The 27,564-nt window shown below is 55.9% G+C and overlaps 8 protein-coding genes across 8 annotated transcripts; 3 read left to right on the top strand and 5 right to left on the bottom strand.

Annotated features, from left to right (window-relative positions):
• Positions 1-324: 324 nt before the first annotated feature.
• On the bottom strand, positions 325-2,322 carry CDEST_07991 (Putative phospholipase/carboxylesterase/thioesterase, alpha/Beta hydrolase). Its single transcript, XM_062924150.1, has 3 exons — positions 1,831-2,322; positions 1,121-1,662; positions 325-978 (listed from the first exon to the last, which is right to left on the bottom strand). Exons 1-3 carry the CDS (start codon positions 2,281-2,283, stop codon positions 894-896), a joined length of 1,080 nt encoding a protein of 359 aa, XP_062780201.1. The 5' UTR covers positions 2,284-2,322; the 3' UTR covers positions 325-893.
• Positions 2,323-2,852: 530 nt separating this feature from the next.
• On the top strand, positions 2,853-4,258 carry CDEST_07990 (Putative extradiol ring-cleavage dioxygenase, class III enzyme, subunit B). The gene is made up of 2 exons (XM_062924149.1): positions 2,853-3,052; positions 3,134-4,258. The coding sequence occupies exons 1-2, from the start codon at positions 2,864-2,866 to the stop codon at positions 3,908-3,910; spliced, it is 966 nt and encodes a 321-aa protein (XP_062780200.1). The 5' UTR covers positions 2,853-2,863; the 3' UTR covers positions 3,911-4,258.
• Position 4,259: 1 nt separating this feature from the next.
• CDEST_07989 (uncharacterized protein) lies at positions 4,260-7,686 on the bottom strand (the record flags this gene model as incomplete). Its single annotated transcript, XM_062924148.1, has 1 exon — positions 4,260-7,686. The coding sequence occupies one exon, from the start codon at positions 7,684-7,686 to the stop codon at positions 4,261-4,263; it is 3,426 nt and encodes a 1,141-aa protein (XP_062780199.1). The 3' UTR covers position 4,260.
• An 876-nt stretch (positions 7,687-8,562) lies between these two features.
• Positions 8,563-10,728, bottom strand: CDEST_07988 (Putative peptidase S8 propeptide/proteinase inhibitor I9). The gene is made up of 2 exons (XM_062924147.1): positions 10,167-10,728; positions 8,563-9,964 (listed from the first exon to the last, which is right to left on the bottom strand). Exons 1-2 carry the CDS (start codon positions 10,542-10,544, stop codon positions 8,738-8,740), a joined length of 1,605 nt encoding a protein of 534 aa, XP_062780198.1. The 5' UTR covers positions 10,545-10,728; the 3' UTR covers positions 8,563-8,737.
• Positions 10,729-14,651: 3,923 nt separating this feature from the next.
• On the top strand, positions 14,652-23,465 carry CDEST_07987 (Putative BEACH domain, PH-like domain superfamily, PH-BEACH domain, BEACH domain superfamily protein). Its single transcript, XM_062924146.1, has 7 exons — positions 14,652-17,637; positions 17,684-18,081; positions 18,133-18,601; positions 18,657-22,115; positions 22,164-22,321; positions 22,373-23,059; positions 23,118-23,465. Exons 1-7 carry the CDS (start codon positions 15,018-15,020, stop codon positions 23,148-23,150), a joined length of 7,824 nt encoding a protein of 2,607 aa, XP_062780197.1. The 5' UTR covers positions 14,652-15,017; the 3' UTR covers positions 23,151-23,465.
• Position 23,466: 1 nt separating this feature from the next.
• Positions 23,467-24,007, bottom strand: CDEST_07986 (Putative NADH-ubiquinone oxidoreductase 9.5kDa subunit). Its single transcript, XM_062924145.1, has 3 exons — positions 23,957-24,007; positions 23,673-23,878; positions 23,467-23,588 (listed from the first exon to the last, which is right to left on the bottom strand). The coding sequence occupies exons 2-3, from the start codon at positions 23,863-23,865 to the stop codon at positions 23,542-23,544; spliced, it is 240 nt and encodes a 79-aa protein (XP_062780196.1). The 5' UTR covers positions 23,866-23,878; positions 23,957-24,007; the 3' UTR covers positions 23,467-23,541.
• Positions 24,008-24,122: 115 nt separating this feature from the next.
• CDEST_07985 (Putative dolichyl-diphosphooligosaccharide--protein glycosyltransferase 48kDa subunit) lies at positions 24,123-26,276 on the top strand. Its single transcript, XM_062924144.1, has 4 exons — positions 24,123-24,568; positions 24,661-24,771; positions 24,836-25,539; positions 25,595-26,276. The coding sequence occupies exons 1-4, from the start codon at positions 24,427-24,429 to the stop codon at positions 26,018-26,020; spliced, it is 1,383 nt and encodes a 460-aa protein (XP_062780195.1). The 5' UTR covers positions 24,123-24,426; the 3' UTR covers positions 26,021-26,276.
• A 295-nt stretch (positions 26,277-26,571) lies between these two features.
• On the bottom strand, positions 26,572-27,390 carry CDEST_07984 (uncharacterized protein; the record flags this gene model as incomplete). Its single annotated transcript, XM_062924143.1, has 3 exons — positions 26,572-26,624; positions 26,842-27,056; positions 27,152-27,390. 3 exons carry the CDS (start codon positions 27,388-27,390, stop codon positions 26,572-26,574), a joined length of 507 nt encoding a protein of 168 aa, XP_062780194.1.
• Positions 27,391-27,564: the final 174 nt, after the last annotated feature.

Genomic DNA, 27,564 nt, shown 5'->3' with positions numbered 1-27,564 from the left:
GGCCACGGGCCATAGATTGGGCTTCAGGCTTACGCCTTAACATGGGGGGGAGGGGAGGGGGGCAATGGTGTACCACCCAGGGGCCCGTGGTACCTAGACATGGGCAGTGGCGCTGGGAGGCCGTGTGATTCGGGGGGCGACCACAGGTGACCCTCCCACTTGGCCTGGATGGGCCCTGACAGTCTGCAGAAGGCAAAGCTGCTGCATTCCTAGCGAGATAAGACAGGTACCCCACCCACATCGCTAGCGTCAGTTGTGATTTTAGGTAAGCAGCGCTCATTTGGGGGGGTCGAGCACGCAAGGAAACCTCGTGTTGAGTTGCTTGACGAGAGACATGGCCCACGAGCCATTGAGTTAGTGCGCGGTTCTCTCACTCATTTTTCCATATATGGATTTCTCTTCATTTTCCCCATGGGTATTGTACATTGAGCGTTTTGGTCGTGAGAGGAGAGCGAGCAAGATTTCAGTATTGTGGTGCTATTCCTGCCAACCATCCCAATGGAAACCAGTCGTTGTCAACTGTGACGGAGTGCAGGCGACACCGAATTCGACATGCGCCGGTCGTCTTCACTAGGTTTGCTGGTATCCTACTGTTGCTACTGGTCCGTCCTGTAAGATCCAACGAGCAAAGCGCAGATGATGGATGATGTTGCTGTTTTGGGCACCCGGTCTACCTATTCGGTGATATGTGTCGGGTGGGAGGCATATGGAAATGTTAGATGCCGCCCTTAAAAATTTTTCCTGAGCATTTGCCTGATTGCGCGCCATGCAATATACAGACAACAAAGAGGCTTCGATTATCCAAGGCCTCAAAACCAAATCAACTGCTCCGTGTGCTGCTTGTCGCTTGCAGCCTTTTTACCATTCCCCCAACATTCCCCCACCATTCCAGCTCACTGCTTGGTCGGCGGCAGTCTTTCGAGCAAAAACGCCTCCACGTCATCGAGCTCCTCGGGGCACGCAGCGTGGGGCATGCCACTGTAGTTGCAGAGAGTCAGCCCACGTAGCCTGCATCAAGCCGTAGAGAAACATGGCATCAGGTCGGATACAGAAGAAAGACAACAAAGACAACAAAGACAATAGAGAGAAGGAGAGAAGAGGAAAAGGGATGGTGACTCACGGGTAAAGCGTCCTCGACACCTTGAACCCCAGCTTCTTCAACGCCTCGGCGCTCAGCGCGCCGAGCTCCGGCCGCACGAGCGGGTCCGCGTCGCCGTGGCCCAACCACACGGGCGTGTCCTGGTTCGGCGAGCCCGCCGGCACGATGCCCGCGAACTTGTTGCTAAGCAGCAACCAGCACGACAGGCCGACGATGCCGCCAATGCGGTGCGGGCCCGTCAAGCCCGAGAAGATGGCCATGGCGCCGCCCTGGCTGAAACCCCCGAGGACGATGCGCTCGGCGGGGATGCCGGCGTCGACCTCGGCCTGGACGAGAGACTGGAAGTACTCGGACGACGCGCGGATGCCCGGCTCGTCCTCGGACTCGCGGAGGGCCTCGACGGTGCCGTCCAGCCTTTTCTGGGGTGCGGTCAGCGGGGACGACGATGACGATGGAGATGGAGACGACGCCGGCGGCGATGATGATGCTTGGCGGCGGTGCCGGTCAAAGATTGTGTTGCGACTTACAATGTCGAACCAGCCCGGCATGCGCATGCCCCAGTTCTGTCGAGCGGCGTTAGCGTCGGTGATGGATGGTCATGTGGTGGTCAGGTAGGTAGGTGATGAAATGTGCATGTAGTGGTGGTGGTGAAGAGGAGGATGGATAGGTAAAATGGGATGACATGAGAGATGAGAGATGAAAGAAGTCAAGTAGGGACAGACAAAACTCACGCAGGTGATGGGAATCTGAGGCGCGTGGGGCAGCACAAACTTGACCTCGTCAAGCCTCTGCCTCCGCCTCCAGTTCTCGACGGCGCTCGCCCACCCGTGGCCCGTGTCGCCGAGGCCGTGGGCGAAGATGACGGTGGCGGTGTGTTTGCCGGCGGCCGGGAACACGAGCGGGGCCGTCCGGGCGAGGGGGGAGGACATGGCTGCTGGTGCTGCTGGTGCTGCTGGTGCAAGGGGGTCTGCGAAGGGCAGGAGGAGTTCTGCGTCCGCGACGGCGGCGAGCGGAGGGTGCTGCTGGTCAGAGCCGAAGGCGATAGCTTCACCCGGATTCAAAAGCGGACCTTGGTGGTGTTCGTGGCGTTGGTCGGCGGGGTGCGACGCGGCGGTGAGCGATGCAAGGTTGGCGAGGATGAAAAAGAAGAAGAGTCTTGATGCATGGGCCCGCAAGGTGAGCATTGGATAAGTAGATTGGATTAGGATTGTGATGGATGTAAGGGGAAACGCAGCGAAAAGAAGCTTGGGGGCGCCGCGGCGGGTGGGGTGGGGGGTGGGGGCAGGGACGGGATACGGGGAGCCGTGGTTGGGAACCGTTCGGTTTTTTTTTTTTCCCTGGCTGCTCAGCCCGCTCCTGGTCGCCCCCTGTAATCTCTAGTAGGCCCCCTGTGGCCTGCCCCTGTCTCCGTTCCGATTGCGCGGGCGGGGCGACGCGGGCGGGGCGAGGCAGCAGCACGATCTCCCACTAGACGATCCTCCCGTCGGTCCTCTCCCTCCCTAACACATTGCTGTCACACCACACGCGGTGGACGGTGGACCCGGCCGCGCGCGACGAAAACCGCGAGCGCCCGCCATCCGGCCCCTCCGCGTCCTCCGTGCCGATGCTCCCATCCGGCCTTCGGACCGACGTCGTCCCACTGTGCTCTCGCAACTCCTTTAAAAAACAACAGAAGTCGCCGCCACTGCCTCCCTGCATTTCTCTGTCCACAGCAGGACAACCGCTTCGTTTTGACATCGAGCGCATCCCATCACTGTGCCCAACATGCCGCGCCTCGGCCCTCTATTCCTCCTTTCCCTCTCCGTCGCCCTCGCGGCTTACATGCTCTCACCCGCCATCCAATCTATCTTCGAGACGGTGGCCGCAAAACTGGCGGGCTACACGTCCAACTATGCAGATCTTGCGACTATAAAGAAACCCCGGATGCCGGTCTACTTCTTCTCCCACGGGGGCGTACGTTCATCGCATCACTTCACCTTCCCAACCCTCGTCCATCACAACATTCCAGACTAACACAAGCCCGTCCCTTCGCAGCCGGACGTAATGTACAACAAATCACACCCCGTATACCCAACTCTTCAGCACATCGGCGCAGAAATCACCTCCCTTCGCCCTGCCGCCGTCCTCATCTTCTCCGCCCACTGGCAATCCCGCACCCCGGTCTCCATCCTCGTCAACTCGGCCCCCTCCGCTCCTTTAATCTACGACTTCTCCGGCTTCCCCCTCCACTACTACTCCGCAAAATACCCAAACATTGGCTCCCCCGCCCTCGCCGCCCGCGTTTGCACTCTTGTCGCCTCCCACGACATCCCCTGCGACACCACCGAGCGCGGCCTCGACCACGGCGTTTGGGCCGGCTTCCACGTCGCTTTTCACCCGGACGAGAACCCCCTCGGCGTGCCCATCGTCCAGGCCTCTCTCTTCCGTTCTGAGGACCCGGACGCCCATTACCGCCTCGGCCGCGCCGTCTCCGCTCTCCGCGACGAGGGCGTCGTCGTCATCGGAGCCGGCATGTCCGTGCACAATCTCCATCACATGGACAGCGGGCCGGAACCGTTGCCCTACGCCGTGAGCTTCGATGACGCCCTCAAAGAGGCTGTCGAGGCTGGCGTCGACGAGAGGCAGGAGAAAATGGCTCAGGTGTGCAGCCGCCCTGACGCCAAACAGGCCCATCCGTGGATGGACCACCTCATGCCCGTCCACGTCGCCGCCGGCGCCGCCGGAGACGATCTTGGCAAGCAGCTGTGGACCATGAAAGAGGGCAGTTTCGCGTGGGCTCAGTACCGTTTCGGTCCCCTGCCGGGATCGTAATGCGGGTCGGTCACAGAAGCAGGTCCACAGCAAATTGATTGACAACGCCGTGCACAGGTATTGACTCTCATGACATACGCCAGTCTACGAAACCAGAATCAAATGGTCTCTATTACCATTCAATCCTCCACAAGGCAATTATTTCCTCGTGGTCCATGTCTAGAGCAATAAGTATACGTGCGCCATGTATTAGGGGTTCCGCAACTTTCTGAATCATTAACTCCATGCTTCCATGTGGCAGTTTCTGCCTTCCAATCATGAATAATCATTATACTCATCGCCGTAATTATTATACCGGCGTCTTGCCCTCGGAGTAATTCGGTCACCGCCAAAACATTTGACCATCAATCTCATAAAAAGGCTACTGAATCGTTGCTAGCGACAGAGACTTGCCGTCTGCTGCTCAAGAAATCCTCGAGCATCTGCTTACCCCCTCCCGCCTGTGGCCTCCAGTCGTCCAGGCTCACTGAATCAGATCTATCGGCTATCTCGCTATCGCTGGAGTTCAATAGGCGGCGGCGCATGGAAGTCCCTCTTTCTCTCGGGGAGCCTCTAGACGGTTCTTCGCCGGCGAGCATGGGGCCGAATTGTTTCTCAACGGCCATGGTAAGTCTGGGACTGGACGTTGATGACTGGAGCCCGTTATGTAGTCCGTTGTACCTGGCCGCTTTAATGGGAGACCGACTGTTTGGACTTGGGGATACATCAGCTGACTGTAATTTCGACATTGTGCCAAGACTGCGCAGCTTTGAGTTCTTGCTGTCGACAGACTTGATGGGGATGTTGCTTTGAGAAGACCGGGGTTGCATTAGAGGCATCGAAGGAGTGGATCTCAGAGAGCTTCGTGGCGGGATTGGAGGAGGACCGTAGATACCACGAATGTGCTTTGAAATGCGCATATCTGACAGGGGAGCTGCGTTCTCATCTCTGCTCGTTCTCGAGATATGTGTCTTGACGCCGAGCTCAATTCGACTGGTAGAAGATGTCTGCCGAGAGTTATGACTCATCGCCCTCAGCGGCGTCTGCAATCTGCTCTTCTCGACATCTGTTGGCTTGTACGAGACTGGGAACTGCGACTCCTCAATCTCTGCACCCTCGCGCACATGGCCCAATGTTCTATGTGCATCTGTTTTTGAGTGTTGAGTCTCCCGCATCTTGTGCGCCCGGGCGTTGGCCAGATTGGCATCAGTCTTCGACGCGTTGGCAGAGAGCCACGTCTTCCACTCAACTGAGCTCGCGTTTGATACTGTTCGATCCGTCTGCATCATGCTTGTAGACTCTCCGGGGACAGATGGTGTCCATCGAGTGCTCGCAGTGTCATCGTCACGGGCAAACATGAGAGGTGCTCTATCCGGACCATGCTCGACAACAGCGTCCGACAATGCGGTCGCAGAAGAATTTTTCCCGAGATCTACATGAGTTGTCCGGTGACTAGGGTGCCGATGCGGAACAACCAGTCTAGATGGCGTGCTCGCAAGCTGTGGAATGCTTGGCGGCGTGAGGAGCTCGTCGGAGTAGATACTTTCAGAGTAAGCAAGGCGCGGATCTTCCTTAGAGAAACTCGGACGACGCTGCGAAGGTATTATGTCTAGGTTCAGACTTGAAGCCGTTGGCGAGCGCGCCTCAGCGGGCCCTGATGTGCTTTCCTTGATTGATGCTTGCAACGCTTTGCGGTATGGACTCGTTGTCCGAAAGAGGTGGCAGGTCGGGCTGCCGAAGAAGGCAGAACGTCGAGTAGACAAGGTTTTCGGAGCAATCGTGACGTCCTCACTGTGTGCCTTCTGTGACCATGGGGATGAGAGCTCTTTTTCACTACTAGCACCAGGTCTCGTGTAAGCTTTGTAAGAAGTGAGGGTCGTCTCTGATTCGAATTCCTGGCGGTGATGAACCACACTGCCAGAAGCTGATGCGGCATCATTTTTAGCAATGTTGATGATTCCGGCATCATCGGCCTCTTGTGACGTTTGCTGCTCCCACGGACTGTCTCGAAACACGTCGTCATCGTGGAGCACACATCTAATGGTGGGTGGTTTCTGTCGCCCGTCTTCTTCGATGTCTTCCTCGTCGTCGGACTTTGGCAGACGGACTGACCCGAGCCTTTCCGAGCCCCAGTCCCCACTATTGCGCTTTCGCGATTCCCTCTCCTGTTGCCTCTGCTTGGCTTCGTTCAAGCGGGTCATGAGTGCAGAATAGACTCTGGCGCTATCGACTGATGGACCAGAGTGGGCTGGTACACTCGGCGGAGGCGGAGATAGCGATTCGAACTCGTAGGGATTGCGGTCTCCTCTGCTTGGCCGCCTGAAGGAGGAGGACGACTGATGAGGGCCGTTCTCCTTGATGATGGATAGACGTTGTCGATCACGCTCGCCACCCCATGTGCTTTGGCTGTTGAGGGTATGGGTTCCTGAGCTAGTCCAGCTGGTCACACGCGACTTTTCATCCGACACCTTCCTTTCGCTTCCGATACTCTCTATACTTCCCTGCCGAGAACGGAGTCTTTGAGCTGAGGAGGCATTATGCAGGGAAGGAACTCGCGAAGGTACCTGCGAAATAGAGCACTCATCCGTCAGAATTGGATCGACGATATCCATGTATGGGTCGTCTTGTTCGGTTTCAACGCCGCCTTCATCATCGGCCACAACTGCTGGCTCTGCTTCATTTGCTGGGGTTATCGAATCTTCTTTCTTGCTGCGCCTAAAGATTTCCTTGAGCTTGGTTTTGAAGCTGCTGGAGACCTTTCGAGCCTTTCTCCTCAGGGAGACGTCCTTGCTGACGGTCACGACGTTTGCGGACCCGTCGAAGTGGGTATCGTAACTGTTGTCTCTCATGGATTTGCGCAGACCCAGAGGACTCCGGCTTTTCTTCGTCTTCGAGAAGAAAATCGACGACCGCGGCCTCAAGTGTTGTTGGTTTTCAACGTCTCTGCGAAAACTGTCTTCGGCCTCCTGAACCACCAAGTCATTCTGTTCCCGAGTACCGATGCTAGCACCATTCCCAGCGCCGCGAACCTTCAGGAAGCTGGTCGATTTTGGTGCGCGAAGCCCCAAGGTCTTCGACAAAGGGCTGTTTCCCTTCGTGTTCTGCATGGATTTCCGTCGTAACGATGGCTGTGGACTTGGCTGCTCCGAACAGTCGTTGAAAGAGTGGCTGGTCTTAGAGTTTGGGTTCGAGGGGGCGAACATTGATCGGGATTTACGCAACCTTCGATATGATGCCGGAGGTGGTCCGCATTCGTCCGGTGACCCGAATGACTCCACTGGAGGTAGTGAATCGATGTAGCTGGTGGTGTAAGTGCTCACGAATGGGCGTTCGACTTTGTCAGAAGCCTGGCCAAGGGGGCCATTTCCCACATTTTTGAGAACGCTTCGACGTCGAACGGTTCCCGTTTCTGAGGAGTCATCGTTGCTAATTTGAGTCTGCGGTCGCTTCGATCGAGGTTCTCGTATAACGAAACGAACACTGTTTTGGCGACGTAGGCCATTCTCGTGGTAGCCTTGGGAGCCCCTTTCGCTCTGTGGTCGGTCGTGGCTGACAGTGGCCGCTGGCCGGGCATTCATGGTGGCCAAGCGGGTGTGATGCCGAGAAACCGAAGCTCCCATTCCTGTGCCCGGGTCGAGCCCTGAGCGTGCAAAGGACAAGGTAGCGGCGATGTGGGCGTCTCTTTCGGCGGTGACCGGATCGATATGCTCCAGTCTCTGGATGGCTGAGCGAACAGAGGTTGTGGACTTGCTTCGGCTCAACGTCGACCTCGACCTGGTGCTCTCGTGTCGACGCATAGAGGTGGAAGTGTGTGTTGTAGGATAGCTACAGGCTGGAGGAAGCAGGGCGATTATGCGACGGTGTAGGTATAAAGGAGCGAGGCTAGAGCTGATTCAAGTGAAGCTGCCGTTGATCGACGTGCGAAAGACGGTCTGAAGCTAACCAAAAGTAAGCTGCGAGAGCATGAAGAAGTGTCGTGAAGATTTGAATGATGGGCGGTGAGGAACAGATTGGATGATGGATGGTATGGAGGAGGACCGGGAGGAATACCGTCGCTTTGGCAAGACGACAAGGAGAAGCGCGACCGAGGACAGAAGATCCATGATAGCTCCTTCTCTGAGGTTGAGCGAAACTTGTGAGAGAAAGAAAGATGGAAAGCCGCGTCGGGATTCGAAGGCAGGCACAGGTGGGCGGGATAGGAGGGACTGACTGATCCCTGGGTTGGGCAGGCATGAGGTGGCGCCGACAGGATTTTGGTGTTGTGTCATTCCTTCCTCACGAGGAGTGCGGAACATTCCAGGCGTTTTCCAGTTGCAGTAGCGTGTAAACCGACTTTTAAGATTGATGAGCGCGCATTAAAACCGCATCGTCTCAAACACAGATTGATCCAGGCGACGTGACTGAAAGGGATATTGGTTGCCAGTGACGAAATGGAGAGCTCCATCAAACAATCTCAGCATCGTCATCCCTAGCTCAGAAACTGCTTGTTGAGATTACTCATGAACAGACGTCAGAGTTTGGACGAAACAAGATACGCCACTTCCAACCTTCAGGTTCCTCTCAGTTAGACAGCGAGGGATGTACAGTTAAGAGACGGAACATTCTCTTTGCGAGACACAACCAGCATGAAATGTTCATTCACGTGCAGCACACGCATGGGGAACCAGACACGGCACTAGTAAAGAAACTTGATCGTTCTGCTATATGAGATCTGTATGTAGCTTATGAAGCGATGCATCCATCCCGCCCATCCAGCAGTAACCCTATGCGTACATTGCCATTGACCCAAGAGAGAGAGAAAAAGGAAAAAGAAAGACCGAGTGATTCAGGGCTGTAGAATAGCCACGCTTACAAGGCGGTCTCCTTGAGGAATGTCTTCAACTCCTCTTCGACCAGGTTGTGGATCTTCTTGGCAAACTTCTCGGCCTTGCTGCCAACGTTCTTGGCACCCTTGACAACCTTGCCCGAGAGGACCTCGAAGTCATCCTCGATGGCCTTCTCGAGGTCATCAATGGTAGAGTCCTCGGCCTCACGCTCGATAGTAACGCTGCCAGCCTCGACAATGGAGGTGTAGTTGTTGCAGCCACCGCCGTTCCAGGCGAGGACGTTGGGGGTGTCTCTGGGGATGTCGGCCAGGGCGCCAACGGTACCAACAGAGATGAGAGCCTTCTTGAGCTTCTCGGGGGTGATGGGGGCAACAGAGTACTCCGAGTCAGAAGCAGGCTGGAGGGAGAGGTAGTAGGCCAGGAGACCGCAGATGTGGGGAGAGGCCATGGAAGTGCCCGAAATGGTGTTGACAGCGTACTTGCTGCCAATCCAAGTGGACTTGATGTTGGTGCCAGGGGCAAAGATGTCGGTGCACTTTCCGTAGTTGGAGAAGTAAGAGCGGCGGTCGCCGAGCTCAGTGGCACCGACGGTGACAGCCTTGGCAGCGGCAGCGGGGGAGTAGTTGCAGGCATCGGCGTTGTCGTTGCCAGCGGCGACGGCGAAGTGGATGCCAGCGTCGACGGCAGCGTTCACGACAGCATCGAGAGCCTGGGTCTTGCCACCACCAAGAGACATGTTGGCGACGGAGCCCTTGAAGCCCTTGCGCTTACCGTCCTTGGCAGCCTTGACCTGCTCGGTGTGAGAGGTGGCAGCCCACTCAACGCCCTTGACGACATCGGACATGGTGCCGGAGCCGTTGGAGCGGAGGACCTTGACAGCGTAGACGTTGGCCTTCTTGGCGACACCGTACTTCTTGCCGGCGATGGTGCCGGAGCAGTGAGTGCCGTGGCCGTTGCCGTCGGCGTCCTGGTCGCCAGAGGGGATGGTCTTGCCCCACTTGGCACGACCCTCGAAGTCAACGTGGTCAACGTTGGTGCCGGTGTCAATCACGTAGGCGTCAACGCCTTCGCCAGCATCCTCGGCGTAAAGGTACTTGTCGTAGTTGGTGAAGCCCAGGGACTTGCGGTGGGAGACACGAGCCAGACCCCAAGGGGCCTGCTTCTCGGTCTCGCCATCGCACTTGTCCTCGACCTGGGACTTGACGGGGACCTGGGTGTGGACAACGGAGTCGACCTCGATGAACTCGACCTGTTCAGGTCTTGTCAGCAAACGAGTCCGGACGAGGGATGTGATGACCGAAACAGGCCGGCCGAGCCGACATATCCGAGCCCGACGGTGTCAAGAAGGCCAAGGCCAACTCTGCCGCAGGCCGTACTTGGATTGTGGGTCTGAGGTTTGACGAGATTGTCTGGGGAAGAGGGGGGGCGCGCAGAGTCAGAATCGAACTTACGTCAGGGTGCCTCCGGACCTTCTCGATGGTTGCCTCGTCGAAGTGACCGGCGTAGCCCAAGAAGTCATTGCCAATCTTGTAGGTGTGCTTCAAGCCGTGGAAGGCATCGTTGACCAGGGAGTCCTGGCCACGCTTGCGCAGCTCAAGACGCTCCTGCTGGGAGGAGGAGTGAAGCTGCTGAACCCAGTTGTGGTGATCCTCGGCACCAGTGTCCGAGACGTGCTTCTTGAACTTGATGATGTACGAGTTCGGGACAGTCTCGGCGTTGGTGGAGGAAATGATGGGCGCGGCGCCGTCGTGGATGGTCTCAATGGAGAGGGAAGGAGTGGCACTGGCAACAGCAGCGAGGCCGGCCACAGCACCAAGGAAACCTCTCATGATGGCTTGTGTTGTGGTGTGAAGAGTCTACCGGAGACGCTCGTTACGATGACGGAAACAATGGAAATGGAACTGCTGGAGACGCCAGGAAACGACGAATACTCGATGGAATGGGAGGATGGATGGGTGTCGATGAAGGAGGGGGAGAGATGGGGGAGATGGAGTAGAAGGGCGGACGATGGAGCTACGGAGAGCGGGAGCGGGCAGATATAAAGGGAAGGGAAGCAGTGGCGGCGGTTGCGTGCGCACAGCTCCTGGTGAGGTGAGGTAGCCGTAGGTAGCACATACCCGTATCGGCCTTAGGATGGACGGTCTCGCCGCCCCAGTGGGTGACGCAGCGGACCAAGATAAGAGCTGGCGGGTGGCTGACGGCGCCGAAAGCGGCTTAGTGCAGTTAATGGAGTGGTTGAAGGGCCAATGGAATGACTCGATAGGGTTTCCTCGGCAATGCGATAAGGGGGGTTTGCGTTTGGGGACTCCCTGGGAAAGAGTCCCCGTCTCTCATCCTTTGGACCTCTGGACCTTGGCCCACGCAGTACGTACCCCTGAGGTACCTTGCCAGCCTGCCTGGCGCGCTGACCCTCGCTGTTACTGATTGAGCTGCTTCAGGCACCTTGTTCGGTACCTACCTAGGTACGGAAGGCTTGGTTGCACTCAAGCTGTACTCTGTCTGTACTCCGTACTGAAGAAGTGATGGGAAAGTGTAAATAGGTGGTAGCCGAGGACATAGAGGTGTACACCCTGCCTTGCCTGCTTCTCCTCTTCCCCCTCACAATAACCCGGTGCATGTCAGGCGTTTCCAGGTACACAGCCAATCCGGCCGTCTCTCTAATGGAAGCTTCATCAGCCAAGCTTCATCGAGAATACTGCCATCCTGCCTCTTTGCCTGTTCTCGATGTTTCCTCTCGTCTGATGCAATGCCGTGAAGTCTAACACTTCGTTTCCCTCTGTTCTGTTTCCCTCTCGAACGGCCCTATTTAGGAAACACGGATACCCGGAGACCACCCTGAGAGTCGTAGTCAGAGCACAGAAAGCGACGTCATACGCAAGGCTCAAGACCCAGGGCCGATAGGCAATCAGTCACGAGCGCAACATGGGAGGGAGGGGGCGCGCAAAGTACTCCGCTCCCTGTCTGCCTGCGTGTCGGTTGTCCGTTTGCCATTACAAACTCATAGCCTTGAAATTGTCCTAGAATCCACGGCTACGACAAGGGGTTTTTACCAGAGAACATGAATACTGCAACTCAACAATTGCCAGCCTTCTATCAACCGACTGAGCCATCATCCTTGCGTGTGGTCATCCATCATCATCTGTCCACACAACAACGCGACAGGCTATTCTGACACAAAGGCAAGGTACCAACACCATCCAGCACAGCCTACCAACCTTTAGCAAGGGAAGTCGACGGCATGTACCGCACTATCAGCGATCCTTGTACTTACTTCACTTCACCCGCCTGTCTCAATTGAACCGGACAAAACAGCTCTCCACCCTCCCATCCCACACTGGCACCCACCTAGTCCGCATATCCCGCATAGCGCTGCATGCGATAACGCGCAGTGGGCAATTCACGGAGCGGAGGGCGAGGAAGATCTATCCGGAGGACCCTGAAGTCTAACAAGCGCTGCCATCCCGTCTTATCTCGACACTCGAAGCTTTCGCTGCTCCGTTGGGCTCTACCGTCGATCGTCCGGCGTCCAGAGAGGAGGGGACTGCGCATATCGTGTGCTGGCGGCTACGCATAAATTTCCCCGTCAACTATCTGTAATGTCTGCACCTTCCTCGTTGTCTATCTGCCCAGGTCTGCTTGGTCTCGGATGGACGAGGACGTCTCGGCTACTCTTAGCCTCCTGTACAGCTGGCTGCCAAATTAAGTAAGTAACTTGCTCAGCAATAATGCAGTTAACTGTAGGAGACCCATCCAGGATTCAATGCAAGGCGAAGGGAAGACAGGGCCCCAAAGCCACTGGACAACTGGGGCTTCGTTGGGGGTCTCGTTCATTGCTCCGAGGTGACGCGAGCGCCGGGCGGTTTGTCGCCCTGGTGCATTGCTGGAACCATCCCGCCAGGTACCTCTGCTGCCATGCCATGCTTCGTTCGCCATTCATCCTTCCCGTTGCTTGAGCAAGCTCCGACTGGAAGTGGTTCAAGAGCTAGCTGTATGACTCCCAGTCTGGAACTGGAGGCGGGGGAAACAAGGCCCAGCACCAGCGCTACGCTGATCCAAGCTAGCTCAGACGCCTGACCCACGGGTCAGATGAGGACGCCCCCCGTGTGGTGCCTGGCACGTGCCCCAGTTCCCTGTCTTCCCGTCATCGTCGGGCAGTCTGGCGTTGGAAGTTGGAGCTGGCCGGGAATGAGATGTGTCAGACTGGCCAGGCAGCCGATGTGATGCGCCAGTCGTCAGCCAGAGCTTGGTACGCAGAGCCGGCCTACATCCGCCATCCAACCAGTCATCCAGGTTCTCGAATGACGCCGAGAAGACAGTTGCTGGCGTAGGCCAGCGCAAGAAACATTCGTCGCGAATGCTGTGAACCTTGACTTTGGTCTGTTCTTGTCCTTTGGCTCAGGAACGCCTGCCTCTGTAGTAGTCTAGTAGACACCCCGCACAGTGAGTGAGCTTGCGAATCTGCTGTCAATGCGAAGGCCGCAACTCAGCACACCATCTTGTGCTGTCGGCAAAGGACCAAAAGGCGATTGGGCCTTTGGCGCCACCTCATGGATACATGGGGTACGCGTGTCGTTGTCGTCGTCGTCGTCCATGGACACCACCAATTAACCGACCACAACATACTGCAGCCAACGACGAGGAAAAGATATCTGCCGTTATCACCACCGAGCACTCCAACCTTCCAGCGCAGACCGAATCCCGTGTCTCGGTTGTCTTGGATGGACCCAGACTGAAACCACCCATACCGCCCAAGCTTCTCCCCAGATGCAGCTGCGCTCGCTCCGAAGGGGATGCCCAGCGCGTGAGCCGATGATCGCTCAAGCGGGCCCCGGTCAACGGAGGTCATGACACATGGGCAGTTGACCGACTCTCTCTGTCTGTTGCTGCCGCATTGTCGTAGCTAGCGCCGAAGGCTGGCCACTGACTCAACGGGGCGACAAAGACTGATGGGCCGCTACTGACTGATTCGTGTTTCTCGCCCTCTGATGTGCTTCTAGCTTTTGTTGGTGGGTTTCATGCATCAATGAGGGTGTTGTTCCCTCCGTCGCAGACGACGCGCATCCAAGTAAGTACATAAATGTACTGCTATTTCGCCATTCTGAGAAACAAGACAAGTCGCGTCGACTTTCCTGCGCTCGGGGGCCGAGTCGACGACCCGAACGGCGCCCTGCTCTATCAACCATGGCACAGAGTACAACGTACAGGCAAGTATCTGGATTCTGGATGCGTGCTCGAATGGGATGAAGCACGCATGTTTCATGGGCGCCCCCACTCGCGTTATCCACGTCGACTCTTGGTACCGGTAGCAACCCGCATCTCGGTCCATCTGGCCGTCTTGTCTGTCTGGCTATCTTGATTGCCTAGGTAGCTTGGTAGCTAGCGTATCTTATCTATGGAATGCAGCCAAGCAAGAAGAGGGTGGCGGTCCACGGAGAATGTCTCTGCAGACAATTGCAGATGGGTCATTGATGCATTGATGCATCCATCTCGACACCAGCGAGAGACATACAAAGCCTATCCATCGGATTTCACCATATATACAGATGCTGCGAGTGTCATCCGGTATCTTGCCTCACATGTGATATGCTGAGCTTCACTCGGCCTGGGGCCGGGTATGATCCCCGCCAGCATGAGCTGTTCCATGAATAGAATGGGGAAAGGCGTGTCACCATCGTCTCCGCGTTATAGTGAATGCATGCGACGGGGCAGCGAGCTTCGCAGTGGTGGGGCTTTGCTGCCTTGTTCAGTGGAAGCCACGGCAGTCCTCCAGTTATCGGAGATAGAGCCGGCCGCAAGAGCAAGAAAAGGAAAGGAGAATATATGTGGGACTTTGCACCGCCACAGACAATACCCCACTCCTTCCCCAGGCGGGAGCCGCGACGACCGACCGCCGCTCCTGCCTGTTTTCTGGGCGACGACGAGGCGGCCACTGAGAGCCGTTCAAGCCACACCTTCACTGCTCAAGGCTGACTGACGCCCGCAACAGCTCCCAGGACCATCTTTGTACCAATATCTCGTGTTGAGGTACCCTTATTGGACATTGTACAGCGGTTTGGCTTCGTTCGAAAGTAACAGCATCGTCAGGACCACAGCTTCTTGTTGCACCGACAATATACATCACCCCTTCTCCCCTATTCCTTTGACACCCCATTCCTGCCCAAGCTTGCGAGCTGCCGTTCCACCCCACGCTGCATCCCACTTTCGATGCCGACCAGTCTTGACCGCTGCCTGGACCCTCGATGGGTGCTGGGATTGAAGGTTGTGGAATGAAGGAACTGTCGAAATAGCCAGAAAACAAAACCATGTCGACCCTCCAGGTATCGAGGCGTTATCGCTCCTCCACCTCGGCGTCGTCCCGATCATCCAGCGCCGCCAACTCGAAAGCTCTCGAAATCCTGCGCGGTATCCTCGACACCCTCGCCGCCGGCACCCAAAGACGAACCAACGACGGCTACCCCGAATTTCCTGTACTTGTCAAGAGCCTACGCCAAATTCGACAGCATGTCGCTGCGCCTGAACCTCCGAGCTCGCCCCAAGATGACTTTAGACACCTCCACGGCTTCCACCGTCTCCTCGATGTGTTGCGATCCTACTCCGGCTTCTACAACCCCCAGCGCCGCACGAAAGAGGAAAAGGAGGGATTGTTTGGCCTGCTCGAAGCTGTGCTGGACGTCTTCGCCGCGGCATTCATAGACCATCCGGGAAACAAGCGTTACTTTCGTCATCGCGTGGAAGGCGGCGGTTGGGAGGCCCTCGAACAGACCATCGCCAGCGTTGGGCTTGGCGGAAGCGACTCAGACCTCTGGACCAATTGCCAGTTCTTTGGGAAGCTCTTGTCATTCTCGCTTGGTGACAGCAAAGTAGACGCCCTTTGTCAATCCATCGCCACAAGCCAAGAAACATACGACAGAGGCGCCAAGACGAACAACCTGGAAGAGACCCCTGAGAGCGACGAGAAGCAGGCAGAAGCGTCGGCGACCCCCAAAGCAAGAGACATAGGCCAAGAAGTGCGCGATGCCATCCAAAAAAAGGCCGTCTTCCGGAACCCCGAAATCCTGCGAGCTGTTGTGGGTTTCTGGGAGTCTATACCGAGAGCGCAGGACATGCCAGCCAACCCCTGCTCGATGGTAGTCCTGGAGCTCATGTCGAGCATCGTTTCAATCTCCACGTTCAATCTCGCGGCTCTACATGCTACGGGGGTGCTCTCGCGCTTGCTTCGCGTTCTGTTCGATCCCGCCCCGAAGCTTGACCAGGCCGAGAAGGATAAACTGCTCATCGTTTGCAAGAAGCTCATGTACTTGGGCTTCAACCAGCCCGCAGACACCCAGTTCTTGCTCGCAAGCGCCTCGCCAGAAGCTTCCGAGTTCAGTCTCGAGATGACTTCAACATACAGCGGCCCCCCTTTCTTCCAATTCGATCTTTCGCTTCACGGCCATTCCTCCATCGAGCTGCCAACACTTGGCCGGCCGTTCCCACCCAACTCATCGCCAGGATACACCTTTACCGCTTGGGTTCGCGTGGACCGGTTCGATCCTAACTCTCACACCACACTCTTCGGCGTCTTCGATGCTACTCAGACTTGCTTTCTCCTCATGTATCTCGAGCGGGATACCCGCAACTTCATCCTGCAGACCTCAGTCACATCCAGCCGGCCTAGCGTCAGGTTCAAAGGCATGTCGTTCAAAGACAAGCAATGGTACCACATTGCTCTCGTCCACAGACGACCCAAAACAATGATTGCTAGCAAAGCCTCACTGTACGTCAATGGAGAGTTTGTGGAGCAAATTAAATGTGCCTACCCTTCATCGCCACCATTTGCGAATGGCAGCACAGAAAGCTTCGCATCCTTTGCCTCCACCAATGCCAAGCCACACCCAGTTCAAGCATTCTTGGGGACACCGAGGGATCTATCGAGCCAGCTTGGTGCCGGATTGGTATTCTCAAAATGGTCTCTGGCCTCCGCGCATCTCTTCGAAGACGTCCTGAGCGACGATTTTCTTGCTGTACACTACGGCCTCTCTCCGAAGTATCAGGGCAACTTTCAGGATAGCCTCGGCGGCTTTCAGACGTACGAAGCTTCTGCGAGCCTGGGCTTGAGAAACGAGGTTTTCCACCCCGGTAGGGATGAGAGCTCCGACATCATTAGGGCCATCAGAGACAAGGCTGGCAGTCTGCTACCCGAAAGCAAGATTCTCCTTAGCATACTTCCAGCCGGCGTCTTTCGAGAGGATGGTGTTTACCAGGACACTCAGCTCTACCGTGCTTTACCCCGGCCTGCAGCAACAAACCTCATTCAAATGACCCACAGAAGCGGCTCTGCCATTGTCATCAATGCTGCGCTGCCATGCCTCCTGGATGCATTGGCGCGTTCTCAAGGGGTGGCCATCCTGACCGGAAACCCCGTGGTGGTGACGCCCTCCTACTTTGACGACAATTTCTGGCGCCTTGCCGGCTTCACTCCCCTAGCTCTCAAGATTGTCGAGAGAGCAACCTCGGTCGAGGAAACTGTCCGTGCTGTCGAGATGACGTTCCTCTGCATCAAGAAGAGCTGGAGGAATAGCGAGGCAATGGAGCGCGACAACGGCTATGCCATTCTTGGCATGCTCTTGAGAGCCAAACTGGGTTACACAGTCAACCTCGGCGCTGACAACGGCAACTTGCGGCTGCCAATTACAAGTGAAGAGAGGGACAGACTGAGCTTTCAACTCCTCAGTCTTGTCCTTGACTTTGTGGGGTACAATCACACAGAGCCCCTCGAGTCCTTCATTGTGAATCCCCTGGCTTACCGGATTCTACTCATTGACTTTGATACTTGGAGACGGTCAGCTTCCATCACTCAGGAACTCTACTATAAGCAGTTTGTGACCTTCTCTGCCAAGAGCAAGTATCACCAGTTCAACAGCAGGCGGTTAATGCGCATGAGTAAGTCCCTTGTCGGCCTACATCCCATTGTCACTAACTTTTGCAGGAATTGTGAAACGGTTGCTTGATGCCATGAAAGCAGAGTCAATTACTGAGGAGGTGCTGACACACTTCATGACTGCTTTAGAGCAACTTGTAAAATGTAACTACACAGCCGAAGTGCACAGGTCTCTCGCTTTGTTCATCACGTATGCATACCATTCACCGACAACCTCCCTGGTCAGGTCCCCCCGACCAATCTCTGCGATTGCGCGAACCCCTGCCTCCTCCGGATTCGCAAGACGAGCCACCTTCGATTCCAACAGCACCTCGAGTGCGCCTCCTACCCGGTTTCTCACTAAGAAGCAGCTTGGTGCCAAGATACTGGGGATATACTCGGACCTCCTTTGCGAGAAAGGCAACCTGGCCAACATCCGCAAGTTTGCTAGGACAGTGACGAACAAGGTGAGACCACCGTTTGGCGAAAACCAACTATTTTTATTGAGTATGGACCAGTGGTTGCTGTACCTCCTGGCCAGTGACGACCCCGAGACCGTGGTATACGGCAGCAAAATCCTGGCTAGACTGCTCATCACCCACGGCTCCGCGTATACGGCCAAGTTCTCCGTGAAGACTGGTGGCTTCACCATTATGGCCCATCGACTTAAACGCTGGTGGTATGTCCCTTCGTTGTGGCCGATTTGCTTTAGCATCCTGTTTGGATTTGATGTCGCCAACGTCGACCTCGAACGCAACTTCGATTTCTCCAATCTGCTCGAAACCTTCGGCAAGGCCCGGGTCCTCTATCCGGAATGTCTTCAAGTCTTGACGTCGATGTTGCAACATGGGCTCAAGGACGTTATGAGGCATCAAGAGGACCCGAACTCGCCCCAAAAGCCACACAACCTTCAAGCAAGCGGGTTTGATGGACTAGAAACACGGCCCCGAGCAAAGTCGATGGAAACCAGGGGTATTGACTCGAGGGGTAGGTTCCGTTTCTCTCTCGTGTCGAAACGAGAATGCTAATGAATCCACTGCAGTTGCAGAGAACACCCAGCGCGATGGTGAAGCGATAACAGATCACGCGCCGATGCTTCTCACGGTCATTCGATTTTTGTCAGACTTGCACTCACGCTCTACCAACTTCAAGGACTTTACCTTGACGTCTGAGTACGTGAGGTACCTGTTGTGGGCGTGTTACCCCATCATCGTTAGCACCGATGCAGTCACCCCAGATACCGAGCTCAACTCACGAGACTCGGCCCTCACGTTTGAAGGCGGCGACGTGATAATTCGTCCTCTTGCCGGTTCTCAGCCTGGCCCCATTGTCCGCACAACAAGCACGGACGCGATTGCGACAATGGCAGGCAACCCCCGCGGAACTCCTCTCCGGAAGGCGTCTGGATTCGTGCTGCTCACGAACCAAACATCTCCCCAGTCCCCCAGCCCCGCACGCTTTGCCCCGGTCATGTCACCGAAGAAAAAGGTCGCGTCGCAGCAATCGAGCAGCGCAACCCTTGATGGCTTGGTGGAGCTCGTCATCAGTGTCTTCCTTGACCAGGTCTTTACACGAAAGGAGTTCCCAGGCTTCAGTCTGTTTCTCAGGGTGCCGCCAGGATTCCAAGAGCACCAGGCTTATTTTGAATCCTTCATCCTGAGAAAAACGCTTCAACAACTTGGTAACCACGTCCAAACCAACCAGAAGGTACTGTGCGAGCCCAAGGTCCTTACAAACATGGGCAGACTGGCTGCACATGTCACGGACACGATCTTCGAAGGATGGTTTATCGACGGAACAGAGCCAATGCTGGAGTTTTCCGGTACGGTGCTAGAGTACCTCCAACGGCCCGAAGTTTCCACCCTGAAAAGTGTTCGCCTGTGCAGCCAAGCAGTGACGACGATGCGCCAATGTTTCCTCAAGCTTCTTTTGCTGAGGTTCTCCGAACTGGACGATTCCGATACACCCGACTCCAGCGCAAAGGACTTTATGAGCAAGATTCTGTACTGGCAGTCGCCAATTCTCGGCTGCCTCTCGAACGAGGAGGAGTTTATGAAGCTTTTCTGGTACCAGCTGTATACAAAGCTGGTCGACCCTCGAGTAGCCATCAGGACTGCCACAGCCACCATTATGCGCATTATGCTTGTACAAAAACCACATGAGTCTAAGGTTCTGTTCCGACAATGTGTGGCGGCAGACCAGCAACAATTGACCAAGGAATTTGTTGTGAAGCTCACCGAGGTTGACGATGAGGCTTTTCTTGAATGGGTGGACAAGCATCGGGCGTCCCTTGACGCCTTCTTCTTCGGCGGTATTTCAAAGATCTGGGAAGAGTTTGTCGTTGTCGAAAATCAGCGAACAATCGATTCGGCTAAGTTCCGATTAGCGAAGCGCAGAGACCGGCTCAAAGCATGGCAAACGGAAGCACTCACCATTGACAACATTCTCATCCGCCATGACATGGCCAATGGTGCTTGGATGAAGAGCATCTTCACTAGCGAGCACTTCAAGCATCAGCGCTTGATGCAGGACCAGCAAGATGACATGGCCTTCCTGGCCGCGGCGTTTGTCAAGATGGACAACGACTTGCGACGTCCTGGTGCCGTTTTCAGCGAGCATACGCAGCTCAAATGGAAGCTCGACCGAACCGAGGGGCGAAACCGGATGCGTCTGAGGCTTCTACCCGACTATTCCAAGAAGCACGCCGACTACCAGCCAAAGAGGAGAGCAGGGGAGCCCACGACCCCGTCTGCCCTCAAGGTGAACACCACCATGTCCGCCGCTCAGATTGCGCCTTCACCGATCAAGTCAGCTACACCAGCATCGTCCCGTATGCAGTCTATCCCCAGTCTCGATGGTGACGCAGGAGGTTCCGAGACACCGGCCGAGGCGGATCAGGAGGAGGAAGAAGAAGCGAACGAGTCCGGTGTCGGTGCCGAAGAAGACTTCGAAATGGTTGACGATCCCAACGACGCCAACGAGGGAGACGATGGGTTCGAGGACAAGAATCGCAAAGTCATGAGACGTCTCGAACAGGGAGATCAAGTCCAGGCGGTGTACAACATCTCACGCATCGTTGGGTTGGAGGGCTGTGAGGGTATCCTGATCATCGGAAAGGACGCACTGTACATCATGGACAACGTCTTTCAGTGCGCTTCTGGCGAGATTGTCAACGCGTGGCAAGCTCCCCCCGAGGAACGAGACCCCTTCTCAGAGATCATCACAGATGCCAAGACCACAGAGCAACGCCAGAGCTCCAGTCGCAGCGAGCAAGAGTCGCGAAGCTGGAGGTGGCACGACGTCATCAGTATCTCCAAAAGACGTTTCTTGTTCCGGGATGTCGCCATCGAAGTCTTCTTCACAGATGGACGCAGCTACTTACTGACGTCTATCAACCCAGCCCTGAGAGATGAGGTCTTTGGCAAATTGATGAACAAAGCACCGCACACCAACGCTGCCAGCTCATTGCCCAACCCCGAGGATGCTTGGCGCCTCGAAGCCCTCAAGGTTTCCGAGGAGATGCCCCAAGGCTTCGGCTCCAAGTTCGGTAGCATTTTCAACTCAACGCCCTGGAACCCCGCCATGAAGAAGTGGCAGAAGGGGGAGATGTCCAACTTTCACTACCTCATGCTTGTCAACACGATGGCCGGCCGGACGTTCAACGATTTGACGCAGTATCCTGTCTTCCCGTGGGTTCTCGCGGACTACACGAGCGAGGAGCTGAATCTCAACGACCCTGCAACCTTCCGAGACCTCTCAAAGCCCATGGGTGCCCAGACAGCCGGCCGTGTCTCGGGCTTCAGGGAGTCGTACAACGCCCTGGCCGAGATTGGAGAGACTCCTTTCCATTACGGTACTCATTACTCTTCGGCCATGATCGTGTCTTCCTATCTCATTCGCCTCCCGCCTTTCGTTCAATCATATATCCTCCTCCAGGGTGGGTCTTTCGACCACGCGGACCGTCTCTTTCAGTCCATACCCCATGCGTGGAAGTCTGCATCCTGCGACAACAAGGCAGATATCAGGGAGCTGATCCCCGAGTTCTTCTGTCTTCCGGAGTTCTTGACCAACATCAACCAATACAACTTTGGCAACCGGGAGAGCACGGGGGCGAGGGTTAACAACGTCGTGCTGCCTCCCTGGGCCAAGGGAGACCCCAAGATTTTCATCACCAAACATCGTGAGGCACTCGAAAGCCCGTACGTTAGCCAGCATCTCCACAGCTGGATTGATCTGGTGTTCGGTTTCAAGCAGAGGGGCGACGCCGCTGTTGACAACCTAAACGTTTTCCATCATCTCTCGTACAGGGGCGCCACGGACCTGGACAACATCAGTGATCCGCAGGAGAGACGAATCACGGCTGGGGTCATCCACAACTTTGGCCAAACACCTCACCAAGTGTTTACTCGACCCCATCCTGCTCGTGAGCAGGTCTCTTGTCCGATCCGGCGACTTGACACTTCCGTCTATGCTCTTACCAGGCTGTCTCACCCATTACTCGGTAGGTTCTCTCGTTCAACGGCTCACCTCAAACTAATCAGTCAAACAGAATCGCGCGAAAGAGTGGCTTCTCTGATTTACTCGCCCAAGATTGACCGTCTCATCTGCGCGTCGCCCTTCCGTCTGAACGTTGCGCCCTATGACAAGTTCCTCGAATGGGGTTACGCCGACAATAGCATCCGCTTCTTCTTTAGCGATAACCGGAAGGTAAGGAAGCCCGATTCGATTTCTGGTTGGGACTTGGCTAAAAACCAAAAGCCTGCGGGACTGTTTGAGAACCTCCACATAGGGCAGCTGTCTTGCGCTACCTTTGCGGATTCCAAGACACTGATCACAGCGGGAGAAGACTGCGTCATATCAGTGTACGCTGTGCAGACGGCTCCTGGAAAAGTAGTGGACCTGCTCCCCCGCTCATCGCTTTTCGGTCACCGCGCTCCTGTGACGAGCATCGCAGTGTCCAAGTCCTTCAGCACGTTTGTATCGGTCTCGACCGATGGCCAAGCCTTCGTTTGGGATCTCAATCGTCTCGAATTCATTCGCAAGCTGCCGTTCTCGCGGCCCGTCGAATGCGCCCGAATTAACGACGTATCTGGCGAGATCATGCTGGGATCCGGTCCGAACGTGATTCTCTACACCATCAATGGCACCGTCATCATTGATCAGAATGTTTGCGCAGAACCCGACGACTATGTACATTCGTGTGCTTTCTATGAAGGTGCCGGCAACGAGTGGCTTGAGAACTATCTCGTCTTCACCGGCCACAAGAGAGGCCGTGTGAATGTGTGGAAGAAGTGCGTCAAGAACGGCAAGTGGGTGTTGGAGCTGCTTCGACGGCTGGACCATGTTGATCCGCGCTCGGAGGTGGGCGCCAACTACGACGCGGGTGTGACTTGCATCACGCCTATGCCGCAGTGCGTCTACACCGGCGATGATGATGGGCGAGTGGTAAGTGTTCCTTGGCTCAAGACGCCTGAGACATCCATGGCTAACTTCATTGCCTTAGTACGAGTGGAATCTTGTTCAGCGGGACAGATAGAGTCTGGACGGCACCAAAAGTTCTACCCAGGGTAGCAAGCGTTTTCGAGGCTTTCGGGCGAGTTTATAAAGGGGAGCATAGCGGATATCTTCCAGGCTAGCATAGAATTGGCGTCTCCATCTTAACACACCTTGACCACACGATACCGGAGGCTTGTTGCGCATGTTACAAGTGTGGACTAACGGAGCCTGGCGTAATTGGTAGTGTACAGAATGAGCTCTGGTATCGATCTTCCTTGTGGAAGCAATTCGTGAGCTACAAGTTCCGATCCGGCAGGCCGGCCACAGCCCAATGCCCCTCCTCCTGCTTGCTGTCTTAGAAGCCCAAACGCCGTCGTATTTACAAAGCACCCTTGCTAATTTTTCGACCTCCGGGTTGAAGTGTGAAGTGCTCATTCATCGTCGTAGCCCGACAGCTGCTTCCTGGGTGCCGAAGGAACTGTGCAGTTGACGTTAGCCTGCCTCCCTTTGCCCATCTTTCCCTAGCGCATCACCGGAAGGAGGAGGAGCTCGATCGACTCACCAGGGTATGTGACGGGGATGGGCGGCGCGTTGTAGTCGCCGAGGTAGTTTCTGATAGGAGGGACGAGGGCCAGCTGGACAGGGCCGAGGGCGCCGAGGACGACGGACCAAAAGTAGGCGGGCTTCTCGCGGGACGCCCAGCGGCAGTATCGAATGGGCCCGGCCCAGAATCGGGGAGACGCGGCGGAAGACATTGTTTCGGACGTGCTGCGGGAGAGAGAGAGACAAGCAATCAATTAGCAACTTGGAGTGCGTAGGGAGGGGGCGGGCATCAAGCGTACGTACTTGATTGACCGTATCGGATGTTGTCAAATGATTGATGCGGTAGCTGGCGGGCTGTTTCCACGATGTCGAAGCTCAGAATGGATTCGCGGAGGAATCGGATAAACCTCGTCGGATTAATCACTGATGGATGTGACAGCCTTCACCACTCCGGATCCCTGCCGCGTCGCCCGCCCAGGGAGCTCAGGAACCTCCACCATCCTCCTGCCGGGGATTCTCCGACACTAGCTTGGCAACGGCTACGTATCCCCAAGCTTCAAGACACATGCACCGGATCCCAAAAGCGCAATTGAGCTCTCTCCCAGCAGCGCAGCCAGCTACGCCCAAACGCAACGCACCCTAGCTGTGCGGCCGACTTTCTCTTTTTTTCCCACCCACCACCACCACCACCACATCGCCAATCCCTCCTACGAAATTCGAGATTCTTTGCCCGGGCTGCTTCTTCCTTTCACAGCCTGTGAATTTCGGCAATCATGCGGTCCCTTCTTTCTCTTTGCCTGCTCTTCCTGGCTGCCACCGTGCATGCCGTGAGCGTCACCGGCGGCCGGCTCCTGGCGATCCTGGACGATGTTGCCGAGAAGGAGGGCTACTCCAAGTTCCTGGGAGATCTGGAAAGTACGTGGCAGCTCTTGAGGACCGAACCGAAGCTATTCTGGAGGGTTGGTTGCCTGCGAGGAATGCGATTAGCTGACCAATTGATCAAATAGGCCGGGGATTCAGCATCACATACCAGACGCCCAAGAGCGACTCTCTGCAGCTTTTCAAGCTCGGTGAGCGGGTGTACGACCACGTGTTGCTCTTCCCGTCCAAGAGCAAGGGTATGCGACTCCTCGTACAGCATCAGCAGCTGTCTTAAATGTGATACTTACAAGCTCATGGCAGGCCTCGGTCCCAACCTGACCCCCAACATCCTCCTCCAGTTCATCAACGCCAAGGGTAACATCCTGATGTCCCTCTCTTCCACCGCCACCGTCCCAACATCCATCGTCAGCCTCTTGGCCGAACTCGACATCGCCCTCCCCGCCGACCGTACCGGTCTCGTCGTCGACCACTTTAACTATGACACCGTTAGCGCCGCCGAGTCGCACGACGTCCTCGCTATCCCGGCCCCCAAGTCGCCCCGCGCCGGCGTCAAGAGCTTCTTCCACGAGGATGGCCAGGTCATCGCCTTCCCCAATGGTCTCGGCCACGTTCTCGGTGCCGGCCAGCTGCTTACCCCGATTCTGCGCGCCCCCAAGACGGCCTACAGCTACAACCCCAAGGAGCAAGCCGAGGTCGTCGATGCCAACGACCTGTTTGCTGCCGGCGAGCAGCTCGGTCTTGTGTCCGTCTTCCAGGCCCGCAACAGCGCCCGCTTCACCCTTGTCGGGTCCGCCGAGTTGCTGAGCGACAAGTGGCTCGATGCAAAGATCAAGCCGGCGGCCACGGGCAAGGAGGTCACGGCGTGGAACCGCGAGTTCGCCAAGAGGGTTGCGGGCTGGACTTTCCACGAGACCGGCGTCCTGAGGGTCAACAACATCGAGCACCACCTCAACGAGGCTGCCAACGAAACGAACCCCGAGATCTACCGTATCAAGAACGATGTCGTAAGTTGGCTTGTGCTGTTGCTTTGTGACGGCTTAAACTAACCGCCCTTGACAGACCTACTCTATCTCCCTCTCCGAGTACTCCTGGGACAAGTGGACCCCCTTCACTGTTCCCAACGACGATGTCCTTCAGCTTGAGTTCAGCATGCTGTCTCCTTTCCACCGTCTCCCGCTCGAGCTCAAGTCCAGCACCGCCGATGCCTCCACTTACACGACCTCTTTCACCCTGCCCGACCAGCACGGCATCTTCAACTTCAAGATCAACTACAAGCGCCCTTTACTCACCAACCTAGAGGAAAAGAACACCGTCTCGGTCCGCCACATGGCCCATGACGAGTGGCCTCGCTCGTACGTCATCTCGGGCGCCTGGCCCTGGCTGACGGGTATCTTCGCTACCGTCACCGGCTTCGTCCTCTTCTCGGCCGTGTGGATGTATAGCGCGCCCACAAACGCCGCGACTGCGATCAAGAAGACGCAGTAAACGGGGGAAAGGAATAGAGAATAGGTTTTGGGTGAGGAGTGCAGATACATAAGAGAGGTCGCAGAGGAATACCGTGACGACGTACGATGTCTGCATAGAGAGAAAGAAGAAAGCGAGAAAGCGAGAATGAGGTCTGAATTTGACTCTAGGGTCTCGTGGAGCTTGTAACTGTAGTGTACATCTGGCATAGGATGCCCCGTTGCGTCGGGGGCCAAAAAGCTTAGGTATCAAAATGACTTTTACGTTTTCGAGTGACCAGTGTCTTCCGTCCGTATTTTGCGATTGCTACGCACGGGATGTTTGGTCCTCTAAGGAGCCTCGGGGCTCTCACAAGACAGACGCGGAGGTATCCTCTCCTGCTGTTAAAGATTGACACGGACACGGACTGTTGGTATTAGCAAAGCCTGGGCCGGATCCCGAGCAGGTCCATGATCATCAAGAGCCCAAGTCCTCCTCCGTCTGACTGAGAATCAAGGTCGGCTATCCGAACTACCCTGGAACATACGAGAGAAGATGAAGCCATCTGATGTATAAGTTGCCAAGATCTGGTATCAGAGCTTGCGATGCAAATGAGCCATCCGCACGGAAGAGATGACCGGCCCGTCTACAAACACAAGGCTATAGTACCGGAAAGCTGACAGTTCATGGATCAACCTACTTCAAAAAAAAAGAAAAAAAGCCTGGACTTGGTGCTGGTTCCGCCATCCCTCGAATCCCTCTGGTAGTTTGTTGATGAGGCGCTTCATCTCTCCCGTTACTCTGAACTAAAGTTTAGACTAAGTTGGATGGACGATATGCACCAGGCCCTATTTTATACTCACATCTCCCACCATCGAAGAGTCCCGGCATATCGAACGGAGTCGTGTAAGTTGAACATGCCTTTCGCCCCGGGTCAACGAAACGAGCAGTTTTGGTCGCCAGGCCAGAGGAAGGGGAGCTTACATGGAGCAAAGGGCGTTTCTTGTCGTCCCAGTCCTCCACCGGCTCAGGCTTGGGGTACTTCTTATGATAAGCTCGCACATAGGGCTTGCCGATCCTATGATGTGGCGAGCGCCATGTGCCAAGCTCATCTGATCAATTAGTTGGTTGAGCCAGATGTTTAAACGGATATAAAATAGGCGATTGACTCACACTCGTTGTGTTCCGTAGAGACTGCAGGCGTCAAACATGATGGATTGTCCATCTCCAGGTCGGTACAAGCATTCCCGTACCAGAGGTCGCCATGGATCAAGCACACCTTGACGCGTTTGCCGTCCACCTACATTGGACGCAACAGCCTCGCGATGACTTTGCTCCACGAGCGCGGCTCCGAGCTTCTCCATCTCCTCACTCCGACCTTGGGTCTCCCCTTCTTCTCCCAGGCGAACCATGTGGTTGAAGGCTGGAGCGAAGAACGCCTCCCAGAGTATCCGTCCAAGAATTGTTCTGCGGGGCATTCCCGTTGAATGTCGTCACTGGGAAACCGAATTTACCAGTTTGGTGCCTTACTCCTCATGTGGAGCCCTGCAACCTTTCACGCAGAGGCGTTGATATCCGGTAGCTCT

This window comes from Colletotrichum destructivum, chromosome 5 (genome assembly GCF_034447905.1).
Source record: "Colletotrichum destructivum chromosome 5, complete sequence".
NCBI classification, from domain to species: Eukaryota; Fungi; Ascomycota; class Sordariomycetes; order Glomerellales; family Glomerellaceae; genus Colletotrichum; species Colletotrichum destructivum.
Note: the sequence above shows the minus strand (reverse complement) of the source record. Positions and strands in the feature narration are given on the sequence as shown.

Excerpts from the sequence above, each read along its gene's own strand:
- CDEST_07991 (XM_062924150.1), bottom strand. The coding sequence starts at position 2,283 with ATGCTCACCTTGCGGGCCCATGCATCAAGACTCTTCTTCTTTTTCATC. Across the intron at positions 1,663-1,830 it reads CTCAGATTCCCATCACCTGC|AACTGGGGCATGCGCATGCC; the intron begins GTGAGTTTTGTC and ends GCCGCTCGACAG. Across the intron at positions 979-1,120 it reads GTGTCGAGGACGCTTTACCC|TGGCATGCCCCACGCTGCGT; the intron begins GTGAGTCACCAT and ends CTGCAACTACAG.
- CDEST_07985 (XM_062924144.1), top strand. The coding sequence starts at position 24,427 with ATGCGGTCCCTTCTTTCTCTTTGCCTGCTCTTCCTGGCTGCCACCGTG. Across the intron at positions 24,772-24,835 it reads CTTCCCGTCCAAGAGCAAGG|GCCTCGGTCCCAACCTGACC; the intron begins GTATGCGACTCC and ends AGCTCATGGCAG. Across the intron at positions 25,540-25,594 it reads ACCGTATCAAGAACGATGTC|ACCTACTCTATCTCCCTCTC; the intron begins GTAAGTTGGCTT and ends CGCCCTTGACAG.
- CDEST_07988 (XM_062924147.1), bottom strand. The coding sequence starts at position 10,544 with ATGAGAGGTTTCCTTGGTGCTGTGGCCGGCCTCGCTGCTGTTGCCAGT. Across the intron at positions 9,965-10,166 it reads AGGTCCGGAGGCACCCTGAC|GTCGAGTTCATCGAGGTCGA; the intron begins GTAAGTTCGATT and ends AGACCTGAACAG.
- CDEST_07986 (XM_062924145.1), bottom strand. The coding sequence starts at position 23,865 with ATGTCTTCCGCCGCGTCTCCCCGATTCTGGGCCGGGCCCATTCGATAC. Across the intron at positions 23,589-23,672 it reads CATCCCCGTCACATACCCTG|TTCCTTCGGCACCCAGGAAG; the intron begins GTGAGTCGATCG and ends TCAACTGCACAG.
- CDEST_07987 (XM_062924146.1), top strand. The coding sequence starts at position 15,018 with ATGTCGACCCTCCAGGTATCGAGGCGTTATCGCTCCTCCACCTCGGCG. Across the intron at positions 17,638-17,683 it reads CAGGCGGTTAATGCGCATGA|GAATTGTGAAACGGTTGCTT; the intron begins GTAAGTCCCTTG and ends TAACTTTTGCAG. Across the intron at positions 18,082-18,132 it reads CTAGGACAGTGACGAACAAG|TGGTTGCTGTACCTCCTGGC; the intron begins GTGAGACCACCG and ends AGTATGGACCAG.
- CDEST_07990 (XM_062924149.1), top strand. The coding sequence starts at position 2,864 with ATGCCGCGCCTCGGCCCTCTATTCCTCCTTTCCCTCTCCGTCGCCCTC. Across the intron at positions 3,053-3,133 it reads ACTTCTTCTCCCACGGGGGC|CCGGACGTAATGTACAACAA; the intron begins GTACGTTCATCG and ends GTCCCTTCGCAG.